The sequence below is a fragment of the Anolis sagrei genome, chromosome 11 (genome assembly GCF_037176765.1).
Source record: "Anolis sagrei isolate rAnoSag1 chromosome 11, rAnoSag1.mat, whole genome shotgun sequence".
NCBI classification, from domain to species: domain Eukaryota; kingdom Metazoa; phylum Chordata; class Lepidosauria; order Squamata; family Dactyloidae; genus Anolis; species Anolis sagrei.
Window position 1 is genome coordinate 28,326,995 of NC_090031.1, and position 25,731 is coordinate 28,352,725.

The 25,731-nt window shown below is 40.4% G+C and overlaps 1 protein-coding gene across 2 annotated transcripts; it reads right to left on the minus strand.

Moving 5' to 3' along the window:
* Positions 1-2,855: 2,855 nt before the first annotated feature.
* Positions 2,856-25,379, minus strand: UNC45B (unc-45 myosin chaperone B). 2 transcript variants are annotated; one of them, XM_067472080.1, is made up of 19 exons: positions 25,083-25,379; positions 22,737-22,898; positions 22,546-22,582; positions 19,842-20,017; positions 19,302-19,391; positions 18,233-18,400; positions 17,873-18,041; positions 16,120-16,290; positions 15,471-15,642; positions 14,037-14,337; positions 13,837-13,931; positions 13,273-13,414; positions 11,487-11,627; positions 9,775-9,902; positions 9,618-9,684; positions 7,515-7,744; positions 6,142-6,259; positions 4,817-4,972; positions 2,856-3,255 (listed from the first exon to the last, which is right to left on the minus strand). In XM_067472080.1, exons 2-19 carry the CDS (start codon positions 22,896-22,898, stop codon positions 2,989-2,991), a joined length of 2,790 nt encoding a protein of 929 aa, XP_067328181.1. In that variant the 5' UTR covers positions 25,083-25,379; the 3' UTR covers positions 2,856-2,988. The 2 variants fall into 2 exon arrangements, with proteins under 2 accessions (XP_067328181.1, XP_060612863.2); XM_060756880.2 differs by having other exon boundaries at positions 22,737-22,939.
* Between the last annotated feature and the right edge of the window lie 352 nt (positions 25,380-25,731).

Sequence of the window (25,731 nt, forward strand, 5' to 3'; positions counted from 1 at the left end):
AAATTAAGGTGAATTCTCCCCAAAGACCTCCAGTATTTTTTGATAGCCATGAGGGTTCTGTGTGACAAGTAGGAGTGCCTTTGGAGGCTTCACGGCACTTGGAACATACACACATATGCACATTTTTACTTTTATTATGTAGATAGATAGATAGTCTTTAGGTAACCTTAAAGGTTTTCCCTTGACATTAAGTCTAGTCGTGTCCAACTGGAGGCTGGTCTCCATTTCAAAGCCAAAAAGCCAGCGTTGTCCGTAGACACCTCCAAGGTCATGGGGCCAGCATGACTGCATGGAGCACCGCCAGAGTGGGACCTATTGATCTACTCACATTGCCATGTTTTCAAGCTGTTAAGTTGGTAGAAGCTGGAGCTAACAGCAGGAACTCACCTTGCTCCTTAGATTTGACCTGGCAACCTTTCGGTCAGCAAATTCAGATTGTCTTTAACCCCAAATAAATGTAGTTACCCTTAGCGTCCTGCATACACTCGACCTTTGCCACAATAAATCCGGGGATACTCGACCCTTTCCCCTCTCGATATCCGCAGATCTATATTTTTTGTTCCCTTCTTGTCTCCCTGAACTTCCTCACCAAACTTCCACCCCCCGTGGGTCCACAGGGTCTCTGGGGTCGTCAGGTCTCCCTAGGAATTCATGGATCCCTTATGTACGTGCCTCTTTCTCCCCGCGGATACGGCGCCTCCAAAGTTGCCGGGTTCCCCCGTATCCGCGGCCCCCTTATGTGTGTTTTTGTTTAATCTTTCATATTTTATAACTTGGAAAATGAAGCCATTCAGCATGGTGACTTTTTGTCAACACCTCTCAACCTGAGAACCCCTTCCAGGAGTTTCCCGGCCATCAATTATTTACAAAGGACGCAATTACCCATAATCTGTGATCCATACCACCGGCTGTGCTAACACAACAGGCTTCGGAGTTGGACCGCCTGTTCTTTGTACAGCCATGTGGACATATAAAAAGATATCTATCACCTGGCATTTTTGCTGGGATGACTTGCCCCACTTTCCCCACTGCCATTTCCCCTTTTTCCCAGGGACAGATTCATAATCCCATCATCTTGGACAATATGCTGCTTTGTAATACAATGGACACTGGTGCAGAGATGCCAGACCCACACAGTCAGGGCTCATCAAAGCAATCATCACAATAATAGAACTCATGGGACCTGTCGTCCCATAGTTGGGACAATATAATCCAATCACAAAACTATGTCTTCTTTGTCTGAACTTTCCATCCGGGGTGGGAATTGGATTTGAATGACCATGTTGTGGAAGGATGCAGGCCTTTGTGGGTCCCTTCCAACTTTATGACTAATAACAATAACAATAACAATAACAATAATAATAATAATAATAAATGATAATATAATAGTAACCTTATCTTCCTTTATGGCTGAAGCGGGTTGGACTGGATGGCCTTTGTGGGTCCCTTCCAACTCTATGAGTCTAACAATAACAATAACAATTGATAATAATTAATAACAGATGATAATAATATTTATCTTCCTTTATGGCTGAAGGGGGTTGGACTGGATGGCCTTTGGGGGTCCCTTCCAACTCTTTGAGTCTAACAATAACAATAATAATTGATTATAATTAATAGCAGATGATAATAATATAGTAACTCTATCTTCCTTTATGGCTGAAGGGGGTTGGACTGGATGGCCTTTGTGGATCCCTTCCAACTCTTTGAATGTAACAATATCAATAATAATTGAGAATAATTAATAACAGCTGATAATAATATAGTAATTTTATCTTCCTTTATGGCTGAAGGGGGTTGGACTGGATGGCCTTTGTGGGTACCTTCCAACTTTTTGAGTCTAATAATAATAATAATAATAATAATAATAATAATAATAATACATGACACAGTCCTAGACGCTTGGGAAGTGTTCGACTTGTGATTTTGTGATACGAAATCCAGCATATAGATCTCGTTTGCTGTGACATACTGTGTTTTTGTGTCAACAACAACAATAATAATAATAATGGATAATAATAATGGATAATAATAATAATAATAATAATAATAATAACAAATAGCACGTAATATAATAGTAATTCTATCTTCCGTTATGGCTGAAGAGGGTTGGGTGGCCCTTGGAGGACCCTTCCAACTCTAGGATAATAATAATAATAATAATAATAATAATAATAATAATAATAATAATAATAATAATAAAATAGATAATAGATAATGGATAATAATAATAATAACAACAACAACAAATAACAGATAATATGATAGTAATTCTACCTTCTTTTAAGGCCGAAGAGGGTTGGGTGGCCCTTGGAGGTCCCTTCCAACTCTAGGATAATAATAATAATAATAATAATAATAATAATAGAGATAATAGATAATGGATAATAATAATAATAATAACCAACAAATAACAGATAATATGATAGTAATTCTACCTTCTTTTAAGGTTGAAGAGGGTTGGGTGGCCCTTGGAGGTCCCTTCCAACTCTAGGATAATAATAATAATAATAATAATAATAATAATAATAATAATAATAATAAATGAAAATTGATAATAATAAATGATAATGGATAATAATAAATGATAATGGATAATAATAAATGATAATAGACAATAATAAATGATAATGGATAATAATTTTGGTGTCCCTTCCAACTTTAGGGATCTAATAATAATATATTAGTAATGTAAGTTGGATGCATTTAACACAGGGATGGCAATGCATTATGTAACTCTTGCATGAAAACTCTTACAAAGGGTCGGTTTGCAAGCCCAACGGAAGGGCTGTGTTGCGGAAGGATGCAGACCTTTGTGTGAGTCCTTTCCAACTTTATGACTCTAATAATAATAATAATAATAATAATACAGCAATGTATTATGTAACTCTTGCATTAAACCCTTACAAGTGGTCAGTTTGCAAGCCAAGCCGAAGGATTGTGTTGCGGAAGGAGGCAGGCCTCTGTCCGTCTGTCCATCTGTCTCCCTTATGAGCGGGAGGTGGGCTTGATGAGGCCATAGTCCACACACTTGAGCAGGGCAGCCCTGGCCACGTCCAGGAGGGGTTGCATGCGGGGGTTGTCCTCCTGCTTCCCGATGACGGTCAGGATCTCCAGCATCTCGCTCTCCATCAGAGTCTTGGCCAGGCCCACATCCGCCTGGATCAGGTTGTGGGCCACGACCAGACCCCGCTGTTGCACCTCCGCCCGGTCGTGAAGGCACAGCCGTTGCAGGATCTCCAGCCACTGTGTTGTCTGCAGTGGAAAATAATAATAATAATTATTATTACGTATATATATATATATATATATATATATATATATATATATATAATTGGATTTGAATGACTGTGTTGTGAAAGGATGCAGGCCTTGATGGGTCCCTTCCAACTTTATGACTAATAATAATAATAATAATAATAATAAATGATACAACGACCGACAGGGAACTCTGGCATGGACTGGTCCATGAAGTCACGAAGAGTCGGAAACGACTGAACGAACGAACAACATTATTATATTATATATTTATTATTATTATAGTATATATTATTATTACATTATTACTATTATACATTTATTATTGTTTTAACTAATTTTATTCAATATTATTATATTATATACTTTATTATATATATATTATTACTACTATTATATTATATTATATATTATTATTACAATATTACTATTATATTATACATTTATTATTGTTTTAACTGATTTTAATCAATATTATTATATTATATACTTTATTATATATATTATTACTATTATTATATTATACATATTATTATAACTGTTATTATGATATATATATAAATAATATTATTATATTATATATTTATTATGTATGTATCATTACTACTACTCTTATATAATATATGATTCTTATATATTTATTATTGTTACTTTTTTTTGTCGTGTCAGGAGCGACTTGGGAAACTGCAAGTCGCTTCTGGTGATAATATATAATATAGTAATTACTATAATTACTATATTATATATTATTACTAGTCATCCTCTGCCTCGTGTTGCTGTGGCCCAGTCTGTGTATATATGTTTTGTGTGTGTGTATATATTTGTTTATGTATATATATGTGGTTTTGCGCATGCATTGTAATGTATTTTTTTTTTGGCTTTTTAAGTCTCTTCTGCTGTGTTTTTCAATGTTTTGATGAGTGACGGTCCCTTGTTGGCCTGATAGGTGCATTGTGTCCAAATTTGGTGTCAATTTGTCCAGTGGTTTTTGAGTTATGTTAATCCCACAAACGAACATTACATTTTTACTTATATAGCTATAGATTATTATATTATTACTATTATTATATATGCATATATTATTACTATTCTAAATATTAATGTTTGTTATAATTATTATATACTATCAATATCATTATTATATATTAATATCTTCATTATTATATATAAGCACACTATGCAAAATGATTTTATTATTTACTATTATTAATATTAATAATACATTTTTTATCATTCTGCAGTTGACGCAGTGGCTAGAGATCCTGCAAAAATTGTGTTACATAGTGTTATATGCATTATCTGTATTATAGGTAGTTAAGTTATTTATTTATTTATTATATAATAAATTTATAACCCGCCTTTCCCAACTGTTAAGGGCCCAGCAGATAGAAATATGCCTACCAAAAGTCAAAACATGTAAAACCAAATATTAGTCATTGCTGTCACACGACCTATAATAATAATAATAATGAAATAATAATAATAATAATAATAATAATAATAATAAAGCCAAACGGGTTGCCATACAGCTTTGCTGGGACGTGCAATCCTTGCTTACCACTTTGGTGACTTTGTGGCAGAAGCCCTTATCGGCAGCGGTCAGCATGGCCAGGGCTCCGGCCGCCGCGTTCTGGACCCGGTGGTCTTCTTCCCCGCAAAGGAGGACTAGCAGCTTCAATCGGTCGTTGCCTTCAGCCAGGAAGCGCTCCTGCACCTGGGGGTTAAAGTGGGCATGGGCAATGAATGAGATTGAATGGTTGAGGTCTGGCTAAAGGCTTATTAAGGCTTGCTGATATTGGAGAATGCTGCATTCAATAGGAATGCATTGCATGGACTTCCAGTGTGTATGAAGAATACAGTTCTAATGGGCATGTGTTCACAGCACAGCCCACTGAAGGGTTAAGAAAAGTAGAGATGTGACCCTAGAGCAGGCAACTTGGGCCCTCCTCCCACAACTCCCGATAGGCTGTTAGGAATTGTGGAAGTCCAAAACACCCAGAAGGCCCAAGTTTGCCTATGCCTGGGTTAAAGTGTCCCAGGGCAAGGAGGAGGGATCAGCTGCAAGCCCCCAGTGTGCCTCTCCCAAGTCAGCAGGGACAGTAATCCGATCCAGGTTTTCCAGACTTCAATTAAGGGCAAAACCAGGCATGGGTTACAATTGGGAATGGGATGTGTTTTGAATTCAGGGTAAAACCCAGCACAGATTTCAAGGAGGAGTGGGATTTAGGACCTTAAAGAGTACCTTGAATCCAGGGCAAAACCCGGCATGGAATTCAATGAGGAATGGGATTCAGGATTGTAGATATTTAATGTTTTGTATTCAGAACAAAACCCGGTATGGATGTCAATGAAGTACAGGATTCAAGACTGTAGAGAATGTTTTGTATTCAGGGCAAAACCCGGCATGGATTTCAATGAGGAATGGAATTCAGGACCTTAAAGAGTACCTTGAAACCAGGGCAAAACCCAGCACGGCATTCAGTGAGGAATGGGATTCAGGACTGTAGATAATATTTTGTATTCAGGATAAAACCTGGCATGGATTTTAATGAGGAACAGGATTCAGGACTTAAAGAGTACCTTGAATCTGTAGATAATGTTTTGTAGATAATGTTTTGTATTCATGGCAAAACCCGGCATGGATTTCAATAAGGAATGGGATTCAGGACTGTAGATAATGTGTTGTATTCAGGTCATGGATTTCAATGAGGAATGGGATTCCGGACCTTAAAGGGTGTTTTGAATTCAGGGCAAACCCCGACGTGGATTTCAAAGAGGAATGGGATTCGGTGAATAGAGAAGCAGGAAGGAAAATCTGGACTGGATTCCTCTGCAGCAGGACCATGTTTGTAGGGCAAATCCCATTGGCAGGGGGCCCTGTACCTCTTTGTTGACCACCATGTTGCACATGCATTCGGTGGCTGCCTGCCGGAGCTGGTCATGGTTCTCAAACATGTAGTTCTCGATGTCTGGGAGGGCCTTCTCCTTCACGATCTTGGCCCTGCAAGAAGCCAGATATGTGAAACTTTTGTGGTCTGTGTTCTGCATCCAGAGTCATATGGGAGCCCCCTACATCAATGGAAAGCCAGCACAGCATAATGGGAGACCGGCGTTCAGAAATTAGATGTAGAAAATGCTCTAGACAAGCTGTATCTGGCTCTACGAGAACAAAGCCTGGCTAAGGAAAAACCACAGAGCTTGGTCAAATGCCTCTAATTCCACATCAAGTGGCCATTAATACACCTATCTAAACAAAATCACAGGCATTAACTTATCTGCCCAAACAATATGGCTGCCATTAACTCACTCGTACAAATAGGAAGGCAGACATTGACTCACCTACTTTAAAAAATGGCAGCTATTAACTCACCTACCCAGAGAAAATGGGAGCAGTTAACTCACCTGCTCAAACAATGTGGCCCTTAATTCACCTGTCCAAACAATTTATTTATTTATTTATTTATTTACTATTCTTGTATACCGCTGTATCTCAAGCCCGAGGGCGACTCACAGCGGTTTCCAGAAAGCAAACAACAAAGACAGTAAAAACAGCAGTAATCAATATATCAAACTAGTTAAACTACACAGTTCCATTTCTAGCATTAAACAAACCTCAATACACAATTATCACAAAAACCCACCCCGAATCGCCTCATCATCCAAACGTGATCCAAAATTCGTCGTCCATGTTCCTTTCCTATGTTCAATTTCCAGAGTTTGCACTGAATTACTCAAATTACTCAAAAGCCTGCACAAACATCCAGGTCTTCAACTTTCTACGGAATGTCATAAGAGATGGTGCCAGCCTAACATCTACAGGAAGGGTGTTCCACAGCAACAATATGGCTGCCATTCACTCACCTGCCCCCCCAAAAATGGCAGCCATTCACTGGAGCACACAACAATATAGCAGCCGCTGACTCACTTACCAAAAGACAATTGACCATGAACTCACCTGCCCAAATAATATAGCAGCCATTAAGTCACCTGTTCAAACAATATGGCTGCCATTAACTCACCTACACTGGGAAAATTGCCATTAACTCAGCTAACCAAACAATATAGCAGCTATTGACTCACCTGCCCAAAGAAAATAGTTACAATTAATTCACTCAAACACAATGACGGCCATGAACTCACTTGCCCAAACAATATGGTTGCCACTGAGTGATCTATCCAAAATAATGGTGGTCATGAACTCACCTGTCCAAACAATATGGCTGCCATTGAGTTAACTATCTATGTCCCCAACGCACCTGAGCTTGTCACTCCTCCCGGAGAAGTTGGTGAGTGCCAGGAGGGCCTCGTAGTTCTGCAGGCCATCCCTCTCAGTGTTCAGGAGGCTGACCAGCGGCCGCACGACCTCGTAGACCCGCTCCCCAGGGAAGGCAATGTCCGGGTTGGAGACAGCGGCCATCTTGGCCAGAGCGTGGGAGGCCTTGACTTTGCCGGCATCAGTGCCCTCCAGCGCCAGCGGGATCAGGGCCTGCAGATGAGGCAAAATGGGGACGATGGAGACCACCCTCCAAACAACCTTGACATGCCCACTTGTTTAGAGGAGGCTGCTGGCAGAAGAGCCCGCTCGTATAATGCAGCCTTTAATCTAGACTTCCGATTCTTCTTTGTCTGCGGCGTAAACGCCTGACAGACCGCACAAGCTTGGGACAGATGTCCCTCTCCAAGACAAAGGCATAAGGAATGTCCATCATTGAAAGACGTTGTTGCCGACATAATGAAAGACAGACAGGGCACAGCAAGGGCAGGTCAAAAACAGTCCGCATCAAAAAGGGAAAAATCAAAGCCAAGACAAAAAGGACAAATATTTAGGCAAGTCCAAATACAGTCCGGGTCAAAGAAGGAGAAGTCAAATCAGGCAGTCCGAGTCAAGCCAAAAAACACTCAAGGGAAGCTAGCCTGAGTGAAGGTTCTCTCGTTGCTGCTTCAGCAGCGGATGCAGAGAACTGGAGGTTGTAGCCCCTCCCACTGGCTACTTATACTCACTGGGGAGAGTGGGCGGGGCTACCACCAAAAATGTTTAATAACTCTCTAGAAGGTATTGAAAGCTGTTCTGCGCAGGCGCAGGAATTACCATATGTATGATTCACAGTTGACCACGATGGGAAACAATGATTTGTTAAGTTAAGAAAGTCAGAAACAATGGCGCCTTACATTAAGGATGTTAAACAACATCTGCTCCAGAACTGATGGAGCTTCAGCAAGTCTTTGCTGAATAACAAGCTGTCTAAACAATCAAGAAAATAACAACAGCAAGATGTTGCTACATAAAAATATACTTTCCTCTTGGAAAAATTTGCTGAAGGATGCTGAGTACGAATGAGTGAATGAACGGATTACGAGTGAATGTTAGAGTATATGTGGTGATGAACTGAATGGAGAAGGGTGATGAGTACGAAAGAATGAATGAGCGGATTACGAGTGAATGTGAGAGAATATGTGATGATGAACTGAATGAAGAAGGATGGTGAGTATGAATGAGTGAATGAATGGATTAGGAGCGAATGTGACGGTATATGTGATGATGAACTAACTGGAGAAGGGTGATGAGTATGAATGAGTGAATGAACGGATTCCAAGTGAATGTGAGAGAATATGTGATGATGAACTGAATGAAGAAGGATGGTGAGTACGAATGAGTGAATGAATGGATTAGAAGCTAATGTGAGTGTATATGTGATGATGAACTGACTGGAGAAGGGTGATGAGTACGAATGAGTTAATGAGTTAATGAACGGATTAATAACAATAATAATAATTAATAATGTGTGTCAGGAGTCAATTTCTGACGGCATGAAGACACCACAAATTCCCTCCGTGACATCCTGACTGAATCATCCTGGCTGCCTTAATTCTCTCTGTGACACTTTGAAGCCAGTAGGGGGCACTGGAAACCTTGTATTGGAACTTGTGAAGCAACAAGCTCTAATAAAGAAACTGAGAAGAGGGGGGAGATGGGCAGGAAAGGTGTATAAAAGGAAGTGGTGGTGGGAAAAAGTCAGTAGTGTCTTTCTTTGCTGCAGAGATACAATCAATATATCCATTTCAAAGCAAAACCGGCTTGTGAGTGGTCATTTAATATTGCTATATAGATCCTACAGTCTTACAATGTGAGAGTATATGTGATGATGAACTGAATGAGAAAGATGGTGAGTACGAAGGAGTGAATGACTGGATGTGGAGTGAATGCTGAGTCAGTGTTTCTCCTTTGTCAATGCAGTCAATATAGCTATCGAAAGACCTAATACTGGAATCTGTGTGCCTGATAGCAATCTGTCCCACTTAAGGTTCAAAAAGTATTCATGACACACTTCTGGTCCTCCTTCCTTCGCTGCGTCTCTCACCTTTCCACCTCCTTGTGCCACGATGGCACCCCGGTCCTTGGTGTCCTCACAAAGGGCAAGGAAGACTCTGCAAACCAAAAGGAAGAGGGACACAGACTGAACACAGACTCCTCCCGATCCGCTTCGGGTTTTGGTCCGAACTCGAATGATCACTCACCTGGCCAAGAGCTCTTTGGTCTGGTCAGTGAGGATGGCGCTGTCGGCCTTGACCATGCAGACCAGGGCCGAGGTCACTCCGGCTTTGAGCAGCCGCTTCACTCGCTTAACCACAAAGTCCTTCTTGTCCTAGAGAAGGATGGAGAACACAATGTCACCTCACTAGACTACGACTCCCAGTATACTCCATCCAGCATGGTGAAAGATGGGCTGCGGCTGGGTGAAGTGGTCCTCTGGGATGTCAGGAAGAAAAGGCAGTGAAGTGGTTCATGTGTCTGATGGAAAGGGAGGGAGGAGAAAAAGAAAGGAAGGAAGGAAAGGATGAGGAAAAGAAAGAAAAAGGAGAGAAGGGAAGAAAGAAAGAAAAAGAAGGAAGATAAAAGAAAGGAAAAGCAAGCAAGGAAGGGAAGGAAGGAGCCACAGAGGAAATGCCATACTGCCCACCACCTAAGGAATGCTTTTATCGGAGAACCATCTCATCCTAGATTTTACCTGTTTCCTCCACCACAGGCATCCCAGTGTTCCTGACTCTCTCCACTGGTGCGAAATTTGCATGATCCCGCCCACTGCCTCTCCCTTAACTCTTTCCTACACTTTTCAAATCTGCACAACAAACAGAGCAGAACCTATCAGCAACTACACATATAGGAGGAGTTTGGGGGATTGACTCCACATGATGGAAGTTGTAGTTCACCCTGCATCAAGTCAGAGCACTGTGACCACCGACAATAGACCTGGACCACATTAGTCGCACACAACCACCATGACCAAATAAAAATACTGGAGAGTTTTGTGGGGAATTCATCTTGATTTATAGCTGTTGTAGGAACCGGGATGTATAGTTCACATGGAACTCCTCCAAAGATGGAATTGGACCAAACTTGGCACACAAAGCCCCCATGATCAGCAAACATTCCTGGAGGTCTTTGATGGAAATTCACCTTGATTTGGGGGAGTTGTAGTTCACCTACACCGAGAGAACACTGTGAACCCAAACACCAATGGATCTAGACCAGTGGTTATCAACCTGTGGGTCCCCAGATGTTTTGGCCTTCAACTCCCAGAAATCCTAACAGCTGCTCAATTGGCTAGGATTTCTGGGAGTTGTAGTCCAAAACACCTGGGGACCCACAGGTTGAGAACCACTGAAATAAACCAAACTTGGCACATGTACCTGATATGCTGGAGGGGTTTGGTGGGAACAGTCCTTCCTTTCTGGGAGTTGTAGTTCACCCACAACCAGAGAAACTGTGACTCCAACGATGATGGACATGGACCAAACTTAGCACACAGAACCCCCATGACTAATTCAACTTACTGGAGGTTTTGAGGGACTGACTCACTATAGCGGGAGTTGTAGTTTACCCCACAGCCAGAGAGCACACTGAACCCCACCCATGATGCATCTAGAGCAAACTTGCCCAACATAACAAACTTTAAGTACTGATAGAGTTTCTCGGGGTGGTATAATGTGAGTTGTAGTTCACCCACAACCGTATGCATTTGGTATAATTAAAAATTGACTTTTTTAAATGATCCGGGCAACATCAGGGACCCAAGCTAATAATAATAATAATAATAATAATAATAATAATAATACTGTTGTACCCCCAGATACACCCCACTCCTTTCCCCCTCCACTCAATTGTTTGTTTACATGTTCTCAAGGTGCTTTGAGCGTATAACAAATGCTACGGCTGCCATTTGACCCACCTTGGGATGCTCTTCCGGGACGTGCTGCTTGGAGAACTTGGCCAGTTGGACCAGTTCGGGGATGATCTCCTTGACGTCATAGCTGTTTGTGCAATTGACCAGGACAGTGGCCACTGAGTAGAGAATGGTCTTGTCGGTGGACTGTAATAATGATAATAATTTAAGTACTTTATTGTATAAGCCCAAGGCCATGATGAAACGACACCGAATAGTACCTTAAGGACAAACAAAAGACAGAAGACACCAAACAAAGGCCAACAATAATCATCACAATAACAACAATATGGAGAACAAAGTATGTATGTTTGTAGCAGCACATAGATAGGAAGGATTAGTTACTGGATGATAGTATGCAGTGCCCAGATGCAACCACAAGAGGGCAGTATATAGATAGAAAGGATTAGCTTTTAGATATAAATGTGTGCAGTGCTCTGATACAACCACAAGAGGGCAGTATATAGATAGAAAGGATTAGCTTCTGGCTTCTAGATATGGATGTGTGCAGTGCTCAGATACAACCACAAAAAGGCAGTCTATAGATAGAAAAGATTAGTTTCTGGCTTCTAGATATGAATGTGTGCACTGCTCTGATACAACCACAAGAGGGCAGTATATAGATAGAAAGGATTAGCTTCTGGCTTCCAGATATGAATGTGTGCAGTGCTCAGATACAACCACAAAAAGGCAGTCTATAGATAGAAAGGATTCGCTTCTGGCTTCTAGATATGAATGTGTGCACTGCTCTGATACAACCCCAAGAGGGCAGTATATAGATAGAAAGGATTAGCTTCTGTCTTCTAGATATGAATGTGTGCAATGCTCTGATATAACCACAAGAGGGCAGTATATAGATAGAAAGGATTAGCTTTTGTCTTCTAGATATGATTGTGTGAGGTGCTCAGATACAACCACAGGAGGGCAGTGAATAGAAAGGATTCCCTTCTGGCTTCTAGATATGAATGTGTGCAGTGCTCTGATACAACCACAAGAGGGCAGTATATAGATTGAAAGGATTAGCTTCTGGCTTCCAGATATGAATGTGTGAGGTGCTCAGATACAACCACAAGAGGGCAATATATAGTTGGAAAGGATTAGCTTCTAGATATGAATGTGTGCAATGCTCAGATACAACCACAAGAGGGCAGTATAAAGAACGAAAGGATTACTTTCTGGCTTATAGATATGGATGTGTGCAGTGCATTGATACAACCACAAGAGGGCAGTATATAGATGGAAAGGATTAGCTTCTAGATATGAATGTGTGAGGTGCTCAGATATAACCACAAGAGGGCAATATATAGCTTCTAGATATGAATGTGTGAAATGGTCAGATACAACCACAAGAGGTCAGTATATAGATAGAAAGGATTACCTTCTAGATATAAATGTGTGCAGTACTTAGGTAGAACCACGAGAGGGCAGTATATAGGACGAAAGGATTACTTTCTGGCTTCTAGATATGGATGTGTACAGTACTTTGATGCCACCACAAGAAGGCAGTATATAGATAGAAAGGATTAGCTTCTAGATATGAATGTGTGAGGTGCTCAGATACAACCACAAAAGTGCAGTATATAGTTGGAAAGAATTAGCTTCTAGATTTCAATGTGTGCAGTGCTCAGATATAACCACAAGAGGGCAGTGTATAGATCAAAAGGATTAGCTTCTGGCTTCTAGATATGAATGTTTTCAGTGTCCAGATGGAACCACAGCCTTTGTGATACATACATACATGCATACTTTGACTTTTGTATATATAAAGAGAAATAACAATGATGTATCCTGCCTTGGCGAGTTCAAACATGGCTTGCATGGCGGGTTCATCTTCCACAAAGTCATCCTTGACATCAGCATCCAGGGTCAAGTAGGCCAGGCCTTCAATGGCCCACTTCCGGGTCCGGGTGTCGATGGCTGGGTTGCACAGCCACCTACAGAAAGGAGACGATGGTCATATTTGGAGTCCAGAGGCTATGAACATCAGCATACGGGCATTTTGCATTTTTTGCCAGAGAGTAGGACAAGAGGAAATGATTGTAAATAAGAAAAAACAAAGTTTGTGCAAGCATGTTTTTGCTTTGGATGTGTGCACATGCTCAAAGTATGCTCAAAGTTTAGACTATAAAGCTAAGCTGCACCTCAATTCAGTTTCCTATGTTGATCCACCCAGCAGGGTGTTTTGGCCAAATAAACCTATTGAATGATCTCATTGCTCCTGATTGGATAGGGATGCTAGAAGTTTCTGGTTCATGTGAAAAGAGGGACACAGCAGCGCATTCCAACAAGAATGGGGTATATGCCCGAAGACTATGGTTATGAATTCTGCCCACCCAAAACCTGCAGTCCCGCTTACTTCCTGCACTGCCTGGCCAGCTTCTCTGTCGACCCTTCTGCAAACTGCCTGAGGCCGTAGTCAGTCCCACCGGCGGATCCCAGCTTGCAAAGGCCCTTTGAGACAAAATGGGGAAAATATGGGTCACTCGGTACTGGGAGGGCGGTGGCGGCAGATCCACTCTTGGTTCACGTCCAACCTTTGAACGAGGACAGACTCACCACAAGGGCCCGGATCTTGATCTTCTCGTTCTGGGTCTTCTTGTAGATCTCCTTCAGGAGGGAGATGCCATTGGTGATGACAAAGGTGGCCCGGCTGAGCTTGGTGCAGGCGTGGATCAGGGCCTCCACGGCCACCAGCTGGTCCACCTCCCGGTCTGAGCCACACAGAGCCACCATCATCTCCATCACTCCCTTCATGCCCAGCAGCTTGTTGCCCAAGTCAAAGGGACCCTGCAGGATGCCTGAGACTGTTTGGATGGCATGGAGGGTCTTGTTCATGTCCTGCGGGTCGATTTTGGCCCTGGGAGACAGTTAGAAAGGATTAGCCTCTAGGGTTGTAAATATGGAGTGTTCAGATGCAGCCACAAGCGGGCAGCATAAAGATAGAACGGATTAGTCTCTAGGTATGTAATGCAGTGCTCAGATGTAGCCACAAGATGGTGGTAAAGAGTTAGAAAGTATTCGCCTCAATAATAATAATAATAATAATAAATTTATTTCTTACTCGCTTCTCCTCATGACTCGAGAAAAATTATATGTATGTATGCAATGCTTAGATGCAAGCATAAGAGGGCAGTATGGAGATAGAAAGGATTAGCCTCTAGATATCTAAGTATGCAGAACTCAGATGTAGCCACAAGAGGGCAGCATAGAGTTAGAAAGGATTAGCCTATATGCAAGTATGCAGTATTCAGATACAACTACTAGAAGGCAGCACTGAGATAGGACGGTTTAGCTTCTAGGTTTGTAAGCATGCAGTGCTCAGATGCAGCCTCAAGAGGGCAGCATAGAGTTAGAAAGGATTAGCCTATGAGTATGCAATGTTCAGATGCAACCATAGGAGGGCAGCATAGAGATAAAAAGGATTCGCCTCTAGGTTTGTAAGTATGCAGTGCTCGGATGCAGCCACAAGAGAGCAGTGGATAGAAAGGATTAGTTTCTAGGTATGTAAATAAGTATGTAGTACTCAGGTGCAAGCACAAGAGGGTGGTATAGAGATAGAAAGGATTAGTTTTGTAAGTATGCAATCCTTGGATGCAGTCACAATAGGGCAGTAGGTAGAAAGGATTAGTTTCTAGGTTTAGAAGTAAGAATACAATACTCAGATGCAACACAAGAGGGTGGTATAGAGATAGAAAGGATTAGCTTCTAGGTTTGTAAGTATGCAGTACTCAGATGCAAGCACAAGAGGGTGGTATAGAGACAGAAAGGATTGGCCTCTAGGCTTATAAGTATGCAGACCTCGGATGCAGCCACAAGAGAGCAGTAGATAGAAAGGATTAGTTTCTAGATTTGTAAGTAAGAATGCAGTAAGATGCAACACAAGAGGGCGGTATAAAGATAGAAAGGATTAGCCTCTAGGTTTATAAGTATGCAGTACTCAGATGCAAGCACGAGATAGAAAGGATCAGCTGCTAAGTCTATGGGACCCACTTGATGTAATCCTCACAGATCAGGCGGAAGTTGTCTCTCTCTGGGTCGGAGCGCAGGTCGTCGTAGAGCCGGTTGAGGAGGACCGAGGCCATCAGCTGAGTGTTCTCAGTTAGCGGAAGGCAGTCGGGCAAATCTGGGATCTGCCCGGCAACCTTTAGGATCTTTTTGAGGCCTGTGGGTTGCAAAGCATGATGGAGCAAAATAAGTGGAAGGGTTGAGACAGTGGGCCAAGGGTCAAAAACATGAACCAATCATCAATAGAGGACACTAAGGACTAGTAGAGATGACCAATGGTAAACACAATGGAGCAGTGGTCAAAACAGTGAACCAAGAATCAATAGATGGGGCCAAGGGCTAATAGAGTGGACCAAAGGTCAATACAGCAGAATAAGGGTCAGTAGAGGGGACAAAGTGTCAATAACATTGACCAAGGGGCAATACATAAGATCAAAGGTCAATACAGTGAACCAAGGGTCAACAGAGAAGACGAAGGGTCAATACAAGGGATTGAAGGGTAATAGTAGAGCCCAAAAGGTCAAGAGAGGAGAGTGAGGGTCAAAAGGGTGGCCAATGCAGAGAATGAATGCGGATGGAGGGCAGTTGACCCCCTTCAGACGCCAGAATGACCCCCCGCCCTGGCCATGCACACCGTTGTCGATGACGAAGAGGCTGCGGCTGTTGTCGTGGTCCCTCTGGTCCTCCCGGGGGATGTTCTTGTTGAGCAGGTTGAGGGCCCGGTCACGGCCTTGTCCAGAGACCTTCTTGCTGGGCAGCAGGTCCAGGAGGTGGACTGTCACGGCCCGCAGGTCCTTCTTGGGGTCTGTGGGAAAGAGAAGCCCTCAACAGTCTAGTATCTTATACATAGAAGCATATGTATCTTTGTACGATTTGTTCTGCTGCAGAGATAGAAAGGATTAGCTTCTAGGTATGTACTGTAAGTATGCAATGCTCAAATGCAGCCACCAGAGGGCAGCATAGAAATAGAAAGGATTAGCTTTTAGGTAGGTAAGTATGGAATGCTGAGATACAGCCACAAGAGGACAGCATAGAGATAGAAAGGATTAGCTTCTAGGTAGGTAAGTATGCAATGCTCAGATACAGCCACAAGAAGGCAGCATAGAAATAGAAAGGATTAGCTTCTAGGTAGGTAAGTATGCTATGCTCAGATACAGCCACAAGAGGGTAGTATAGAAATAGAAAGGTTTAGCTTATAGGTAGGTAAGTATGAAATGCTCATGTGCAGCCACAAGAGGGAAGCAAAGAGATAGAAAGGATTAGATAAAAGGTAGGTAAGTATGCAATGCTCAGATACATCCACAAGAGGGCAGTATAGAGACAGAAAGGATTAGCTTCTAGGTATGTAAGTATGCAATGTTCAAATACAGCCAGAAGAGGGAAGCATAGAGATAGAAAGGATTAGCTTATAGCAATGGTTCTCAACCTTTGGGTCCCCAGATGTTTTGACCTTCAACTCCCAGAAATCCTAACAGCTGGAAAACTGGCTGGGATTTCTGGGAGTTGTAGGCCAAAACACCTGGGGACCCACAGGTTGAGAACCACTGGCTTATAGGTATGTAAGTACGCAATGCTCAGATACATCCACAAGAAGGCAGCATAGAGACAGAAAGGATTCACTTCTAGGTATGTAAGTATGCAATGCTCAGATACAGCCACAAGATGGAAGCATAGAGATAGAAAGGATTAGCTTCTAGGTACGTAAGTATGCAATGCTCAGACACAACCATAAGAGGGCAGCATAGAAATAGAAAGGATTAGCTTCTATATAGGTAAGTATGCAATGCTCAAAAGCTGCTACAAGAAGGCAGCACAGAGATAGAAAGGATTAGTTTCTAAGGTATGTAATTATGCAATGTTCAGATACAGCCAAAAGAGGGCAGCATAGAAATAGAAAGGATTAGCTTCTAGGTAGTTAAGTATGCAATGCTCAGATATAGCCACAAGAGGGCAGCATAGAAATAGAAAGCTTTAGCTTATAGGTAGGTAAGTATGCAATGCTTATGTGCAGCCACAAGAGGGAAGCATAAAGAAAGAAAGGATAAGCCTCTATAAGTATGCATTACTCAGATGCTACCACAAGAAGACAGCACAGAGATAGAAAGGATTAGTTTCTAAGGTATGTAATTATGTAATGTTCAGATACAGCCAAAAGAGGGCAGCATAGAAATAGAAAGGATTAGCTTCTAGATAGGTAAGTATGCAATGCTCAGATATGCAATGCTGATGCAGTCACAAGAGTGCAGTAGATAGAAAGGATTAGCTTTTATGTAAGTATGCAATACTCTGGTGCAGCCACAAGTAGGCAGCATAGAGGTAGAAAGGATTAGCTGTGTTTTTAGTCTGAACTGTTCATTTAATATAGCTATGCAATAACAATGACCTACCCAGGACGAGGGCATCCTCCTTCCCGTGGTCATCCTTCTTGCCTCCTCCAGTGAGGGAGTCAATGATAGCTTGCAATAGGTTTGCGACCGCTAAGGAGATCTCTTCATTGTCGATGGACATCCAGAGGCAGATCTTGTCAATCCCCAATCCGTGGAGAATCGCCATGGCCTGGAAGATAGGAAGTCTCGTCCATATACCGCAGATAATACAATTTATTAGGATTTATTAGGGCAAGGAAAACTAAAACGCCACAAAAACGCAGTTCCTGGAGTAGAACAACTACTTTCAAAGTAGGGACCACACAATGAAACAGGAAACAACACTTTTGAACCAGGAACGAAAAGCAGAATTGCTCCTACCCGGGCCTTGTGTCCGGAGCACATCCCCGAAAGCGTCCGCACGGCTGCCAGGATCATCTCGGGATGTTTGGTCTCAATCAACTTCAGAAGCAAATGCAGACCATTGTTCTGGAATATTCTTTCAGCCCCGGCGTCCTCTCGTCCCAAGACAACGAGGTTATTGGCCGCCTGGTCGTCAGGGGAGAGAGAAGAATCAAAGAGTGCAATGGGAACCCTAAAGGCCACCCAGCCCAACCCTAATAGCAACAGTAGCAGCAACAACAACAATAGAACCCTAGAGATGGAAGGGACACCCAAAGGCCATCCAGCCCAACCTTAATGATAATAATAGTAATAATAATAGAATCTAGAGTTGGACGGGCCCCCCAAAGGCCATCCAGTCCAACCCAAATAATGATAATAATAATAATAATAATAATAATAGAATTTAGAGTTGGACGGGCCCCCCAAATGCCATCCAGTCCAACCCAAATAATAATAATAATAATAATAATAATAATAATAATAGAATCTAGAGTTGGAAGGGACCCCCAAAGACCACCCAGCCCAACACTAATGATAGTAGTAGTAGTAGTAGTAATAATAATAATAATAATAGAATCTAGAGTTGGAAGGGACCCCCAAAGGCCATCCAGTCCAACCCAAATAATAATAATAATAATAATAATAATAATAATAATAATAATAATAGAATCTAGAGTTGGAAGGGACCCCAAAGACCATCCAGCCCAACACTAATAATAATAATAATAATAATAATAATAATAATAGAATCTAGAGTTGGACGCCCCCCCAAAGGCCATCCAGTCCAACCTAAATAATAATAATAATAATAATAATAATAGAATCTAGAGTTGGAAGGGACCCCCAAAGGCCATCCAGTCCAGCACCCTTCTGCCTTCATGCAGGAAATCGCAATCCGATCCCTCCTGACAGATGGCCATTCTTTGCAAGAAGATCATGGGCCACCTTGTCAAAGAAGGGCTCCATCCACAGCCTTCCCTGCATCTAGAAATGTCGCACAACTTTGGTTTTATTACATAGCTCTTTATTATCTTGCCTGTCTCACCTTTTCGCGCTTCTCCTTCTCGCTGTTCTCGTCCAGCAGGATCTCAAACATTTTCTGGACCCGGGCGTCGGTGGAGAACTGGACCCGCAGCTGGAAGATAATAATAATACATTGTATTTGTTACCCACCTCCCACGCTTTCTTCTATCATCATTACCATCATCATTAATAATATTCTTTATTTGTTACTTACATCTCCTTTCACATTTTTATTATTATTTTTATTATTTTGATTATTATTTTGATTATTATTATGATTATTATTATTATTACATTGCTGTTACAAACTGAAAGTGAAACTGCTGATTTCCACCTGTAATTCTAAGACTAGCCACTAGATGGGGGAAGAGAGATAATCCTTTCTGCTGCAAATCCAAGACTGTCCACTAGATGGCAGAAAAGAGACACAGAAACTGAAAGTGAAACTGATTTGTTTACTGCCTGCAATTCCAAGACGGGACTCTAGATGGGGCGAAAGAGGCAGAGAAACCCTAGAAGTGACTCTGGTGGACCTCCTGACCATTGGGCGAATGGGCCTAACCTTCTCCTGGATGTTGCTCCCGAGTCGGCGCAGGTTCTCCTGGAAGGTCTGGTTGCGTGGCTGGATAGTGGCGCAGCGCTGGAGGTCCTTGAAGGCCTGGTCCAGTTTGCCCAGTTGCTCCAGCGCCTGGCTCCGGCGGAAGAGGGCCTTCAGGTCTGAGGGGTCAAGGTCCAGGGCTACAGAGGGAAGGAATGACAAGGTTCGAGAGTCAAGATGTCACCGCCTCCCTGCTGTGCCACATCCTCACCTCCGGAACCGATTTTTGCTTCATCAATGAACTCCATATCGCAGGACAGTAAGACAAAGGACCTGGCATCTAGGGACCAGACAAAAATGTGATTTCAAAAGATCAGGACAATAACTCTGGCCAGGCTTGAGAACCTAAAGCTATCACTTGGCCGTTTGGCAAACACCAGCCATTCTTAATCTAGTCACCCAGACATTTCTTCATTGTTTCCCTGTTGCCTGCCTCCCCTCCACCTATCTATCTATTTATCCATTCTTCCATTCCTCCACCCATTAGTCTTATCTATCCACCTCATCTATCTATCTATCTATCTATCTATCTATCTATCTATCTATCTATCTATCTACCTACCTACCTACCTACCTACCTACCTTCCTACCTACCTACCTACCTACCTATCCATCCATTAATTCATCCATCTCATCTATCTATCTATCTATCTATCTATCTATCTATCCATCCATCTGACTATCTATCTATCTATCTATCTATCTATCTATCTATCCATCCATCCATCCATCTGACTATCTATCTATCTATCTATCCATCCATCCATCCATCCATCCATCCATCTGACTATCTATCTATCTATCTATCTATCTATCTATCTATCTATCTATCTATCTATCTATCTATCCATCCATCCATCCATCCATCTGACTATCTATCTATCTATCTATCTATCTATCTATCTATCTATATCCTTCCATCTATCTCATCCATCCATCCATTCGACTACCTACCTACCTATCTATCTATCCATCCATCCATCTGACTATCTATCTAATCTATCTATCTATCCTTCCATCCATCCATCCATTCGACTATCTATCTATCTGTCTGTCTGTCTGTCTGTCTGTCTGTCTATCTATGGGGCCGTAGTGGCGCAGTGGGTTTCATAATATTATTTAATAATAATACAAATGTAATAACTATGATGATGATGATGTAATAATAATATAATATAGTAATTATGATGATGTAATAATAATTGTAATGATAGTAATAATACAATATAATATATGAATGCAATAAGAATACAGTAATGATTATAATAATGGTGATAATAATATAATGTAATAAGAATATTGTAATAATGATTATTTAATAATAATTGCAATAATAACATAGTATTGTGATAATAATAAAAATAATGTAATAATAACAATTATGATGTAATTATAATAGTTGTAATAATAATGATATGGAATAATAATACAATGTAGCAGTAGTAATACTAATCATACAGGAATATTATAAGAATGATGGTGTCATAATAATTGTAATAACAATAATATAATGCTGTGATAATAATGACAATCATAATAAATAATAACAACAATAATAATAAACTTTATTTATGGCCTACCACCGTCTCCTCGGTGGGGACTCGGAGCTGCTTACATGGGGGGCCAAGCCCGGACAACATATTACAGCAATAAAATCAAAACATAAACAACAAACAACAACAACATCATCAGAATACATTAATAATAATAAGAAAAAAAGCATAATGTAATAATAATAATAATATATGTAGCAATAACAATAATGTAATTATTATAGTTGTAATAATAATGATATGTAATAATAATACAATGTAGCAGTAATAATAATACAAGACTATTATAAGAATGATAATGATGTCATAATAATTGTAATAATAATAATAATACAATGCTGCGATAATAATAATAATGACAATAATAATGTAATAATAATATATATGTAGCAATAACAATGATGTAATTATAATAGTTGTAATAATAACGATTTGTAATAATAATATGATGTAGCAGTAATAATAATAATACAGACTGTTATAAGAATGATGATGATGTCATAATAATTGTAATAATAATAATATAATGTGATAATAATAATGACTATAATAATGTAAGACTATATGTAGCAATAATGATGATGTAATTATAATAGTTGTAATAGTAATGATATGTAATAATAATACAATGTAGCAGTAATAATAATAATGATACAAGACTATTATAAGAATGATGATGATGTCATAATAATTGTAATAATAATAATATAATGCTGTGAAAGCAATAATGACAATAATGATGTAAAAGTAATATATGTAGCAATAACAATGATGTAATAATGATAGTTGTAATAATAATGATATGGAATAATAATACAATGTATCAGTAATAATAATTCAAGACTATTATAAGAATGATGATGATGTCATAATAATTGTAATAATAACAATATGCGATGATAATAATGTCAGTAATCATGTAATAATATATGTAGCAATAATGATGATATAATTATAATAGTTGTAATAGTAATGATATGTAATAATAATATAATGCAGCAGTAATAATAATAATAATAATAATAATATAATAATAATAATATAAGAATAATCAAATAATGATGATGATGTAATAGTTATAATGATATCACGTGGTAATAAGCGGTATGACGCACCTCGTGATGCATCGGATGCCGCTTGGACGTAGGTCCCCTGTGAAAAGGACAAGTTGTAATGAGTTACTGGGTTGGACTACAAAGCCCAGCCTTCCCATAACTCCTCCCAGCTAGAGATGCAGCCCAAGAGGGATGAATGGGGGGGGGGGGACACCTGCAGGCTCTCATAGGTTCCTTATGGGCCGGCTTACCTTTTTGAGGAAGCAGGCGGCCCGGTTGCGGAAGAGGACGCCTTGGAGGGCCTTATCTGGCCCGCGCTTTAGAGCCTGGGAATAGCAGCGGATGGCGCTCTCCAGGTCGTTGGCTGCAAAGTGCCTGTTGCCTTCTTCCTTCAGCTGCACTGGGTCCTCCATCTGCACAAAGGGAAGGGGACACGCCCGTCCGCACTGGACTGCTATAACGGATTGATGAGGATGAGACATATCGTAATAAAGAGTTTGCAAAAGGTCGCCTCGATCAGTTCGGTTATAGTGAATTGATGTTGCAAGTAAGTTACAGTAAAGCCAGTACTACAGACTGGATAATTAATTTTATATGTATATGTGTGTGTGTGTATATGTATACATATAGACATAAACACACACATATATACATTATTGTATATATGTATGTGTGTGTATATATACATATATTTATTTACTATACTTGTGTACTACATTTCTCAGTCTATTGGTGACTCACATACACATACACACATATACATCATTTAATATATATACACACACACATACATATATACATATAGACATAAACACACATATATATACATTATTGAATATATATGTATACATACATACATATATACATTATTGAATATATATGTATACATATATACATATACACATACACACATATACATTATTGAATACATAATATACACACACACATATACATATACACATATATATACATTATTGAATATATATATGTATACATGTATACATATACACATACATATACATCATTGAATATGTATATACACACACACATATATATATACATATATACACACATATATATACATTATTTAAGATACATATATATATGTATACATATATACATATACGCATACACGCATATACATTATTGAATATATATATATATATATATATATATGTTACTATTTCATATATATATAGAACTACAACTCCCCCAAATGAAGCTGAATTTTCCCCAAAGACCTCCAGTATTTTGTGCTGGTCCTGGGGGCTCTGTGTGCCAAGTTTGGTCCAGTTCCCTCTTTGGTGGATTTCAGAGTGCTCCTTGATTGCAGGTGAACTATACATCCCAGGACCTACAACTCCAAAAAGTCCAGGCTAACTCCCCTCAAAACCTACCAGTATTCCAATTTGGGCATGTTGGGTATGCATGCCAAGTTTGGTCCAGATCCATCATTGTTTGAGTTCGTAGTGCGTTCTGGATATAGGTGAACTATAACTCCCCCCATTCAAGGTGAATTTTCCCCAAAGACCTCCAGTATTTTTTGCTGGTCATGGGCACTCTGTATACCAAATTTCGTCCAATTCCATCTCTGGTGGAGTTCAGAGTGCTCCTTGATTGCAGGTGAACTGTACATCCCAAGACCTCCAACTCAAAAATGTCCAGGCCAATTCCCCTCAAAACCCACCTGTATTCCAATTTGGGCATATCGGGTATGCATGCCAAATTTGGTCCAGATCCGTCATTGTTTGCATTCATGAAGTGCTCTGTATATAGGTGAACTACAACTCCCCCAAATCAAGGTGAATTTTCCCCAAAGACCTCCAGTATTTTTTGCTGGTCATGGGCACTCTGTATACCAAATTTCGTCCAATTCCATCTCTGGTGGAGTTCAGAGTGCAACTCTTAGACTGCAGCTGAACTATACATCCCAGGACCTAGAACTCCAAAAAGTACAAGCCAATTCCCCTCAAAACCCACCAGTATTCCAATTTGTGCATATCGGGTACAGAGAACCCCCATGACTAACTCAACCTACTGGAAGGGTTGGAGGGGACTGCCTCACCATGGTGGGAGTTGTAGTTCACCCTGCAGCCAGAGAGTACACTGAACCCCACTGATGATGCATCTAGAGCAGACTTGCCCAACATGACAAACTTTTAAGTATTGATGGAGTTTCAGGGGGTTAACCTGGCATGATGGGAGTGGTAGTTCACCCACAACCTTAAGAATTAATAAATTGACTTTTTGAAATGTAACGCAGGCAACGCTGGGGACCCAAGCTAGTAATATATATAGAAATTCAGATCTATAATACTTATATATATACAAATTGAATGATGAGACTTCTACTACTCTCTCTCTCTCACTATATATATATAATTGTCTATATAAATTCATATATATATGCACACACACATTGTATGAGACTAATATTACTGGAGAGATATATATATGCGCACACACACTGTATGAGACACACACATATATATATATATATATATATATATAATATTAGATTAGTATTATATTAATATTTATTATAATAATATTGATATTATATTATATTATTTTTGCATTCCTCAGTTTAAATGTACCTTCCGCGCTTTCGTTCCGAGTCCTGGAATGCTTTCCTTTGGATGGATCTGCCAATTAAAACCAAAATCAATTAATAAAACCAATCAATACGTCTAATAATATTTCCCCTGCGTGTTTTTCTCTTTCTCTCGGCAAAGAAGGCTCCAGAGAGATGTTGTATATCTCTCTCTCTCTCCCTATATTTTTAGGCTCAGATAAGAGGAGACGGGCTTTTAAACGTGGCTGCAAAAGAATGCGAGGAATCCCACCTCCCAGAATCCACAGGCTTGGTCTCAATGGGGAAATCAATGGGGGACGGAGAAAGCGCAGAGACACATGCCTCGGCCTCTATTTTAGGAAAGACATTTGATGCTTTGGAGGAACAGCTGCAACAAGCTCAGGAAACGTCCAGCCACTTCCAGAGATGGCTGGAACCCAACAGGACGCACTTCACAGATAGGGATGATAGGACTTATATTAGTATTATTATCATTATTAGTAATAGTATTAATATCATTAGCAATAATAATAATAGCAATAGATTATTTGGACTGCAAGTATGGCTAGAGATGCTGGGACTAACAACAACAACAACAACAACAACAACAACAACAACATAGAGTTGTTGCAAGTTTTCTGGGCTGTCTGGCCAGAAGCATTATCTCCTGA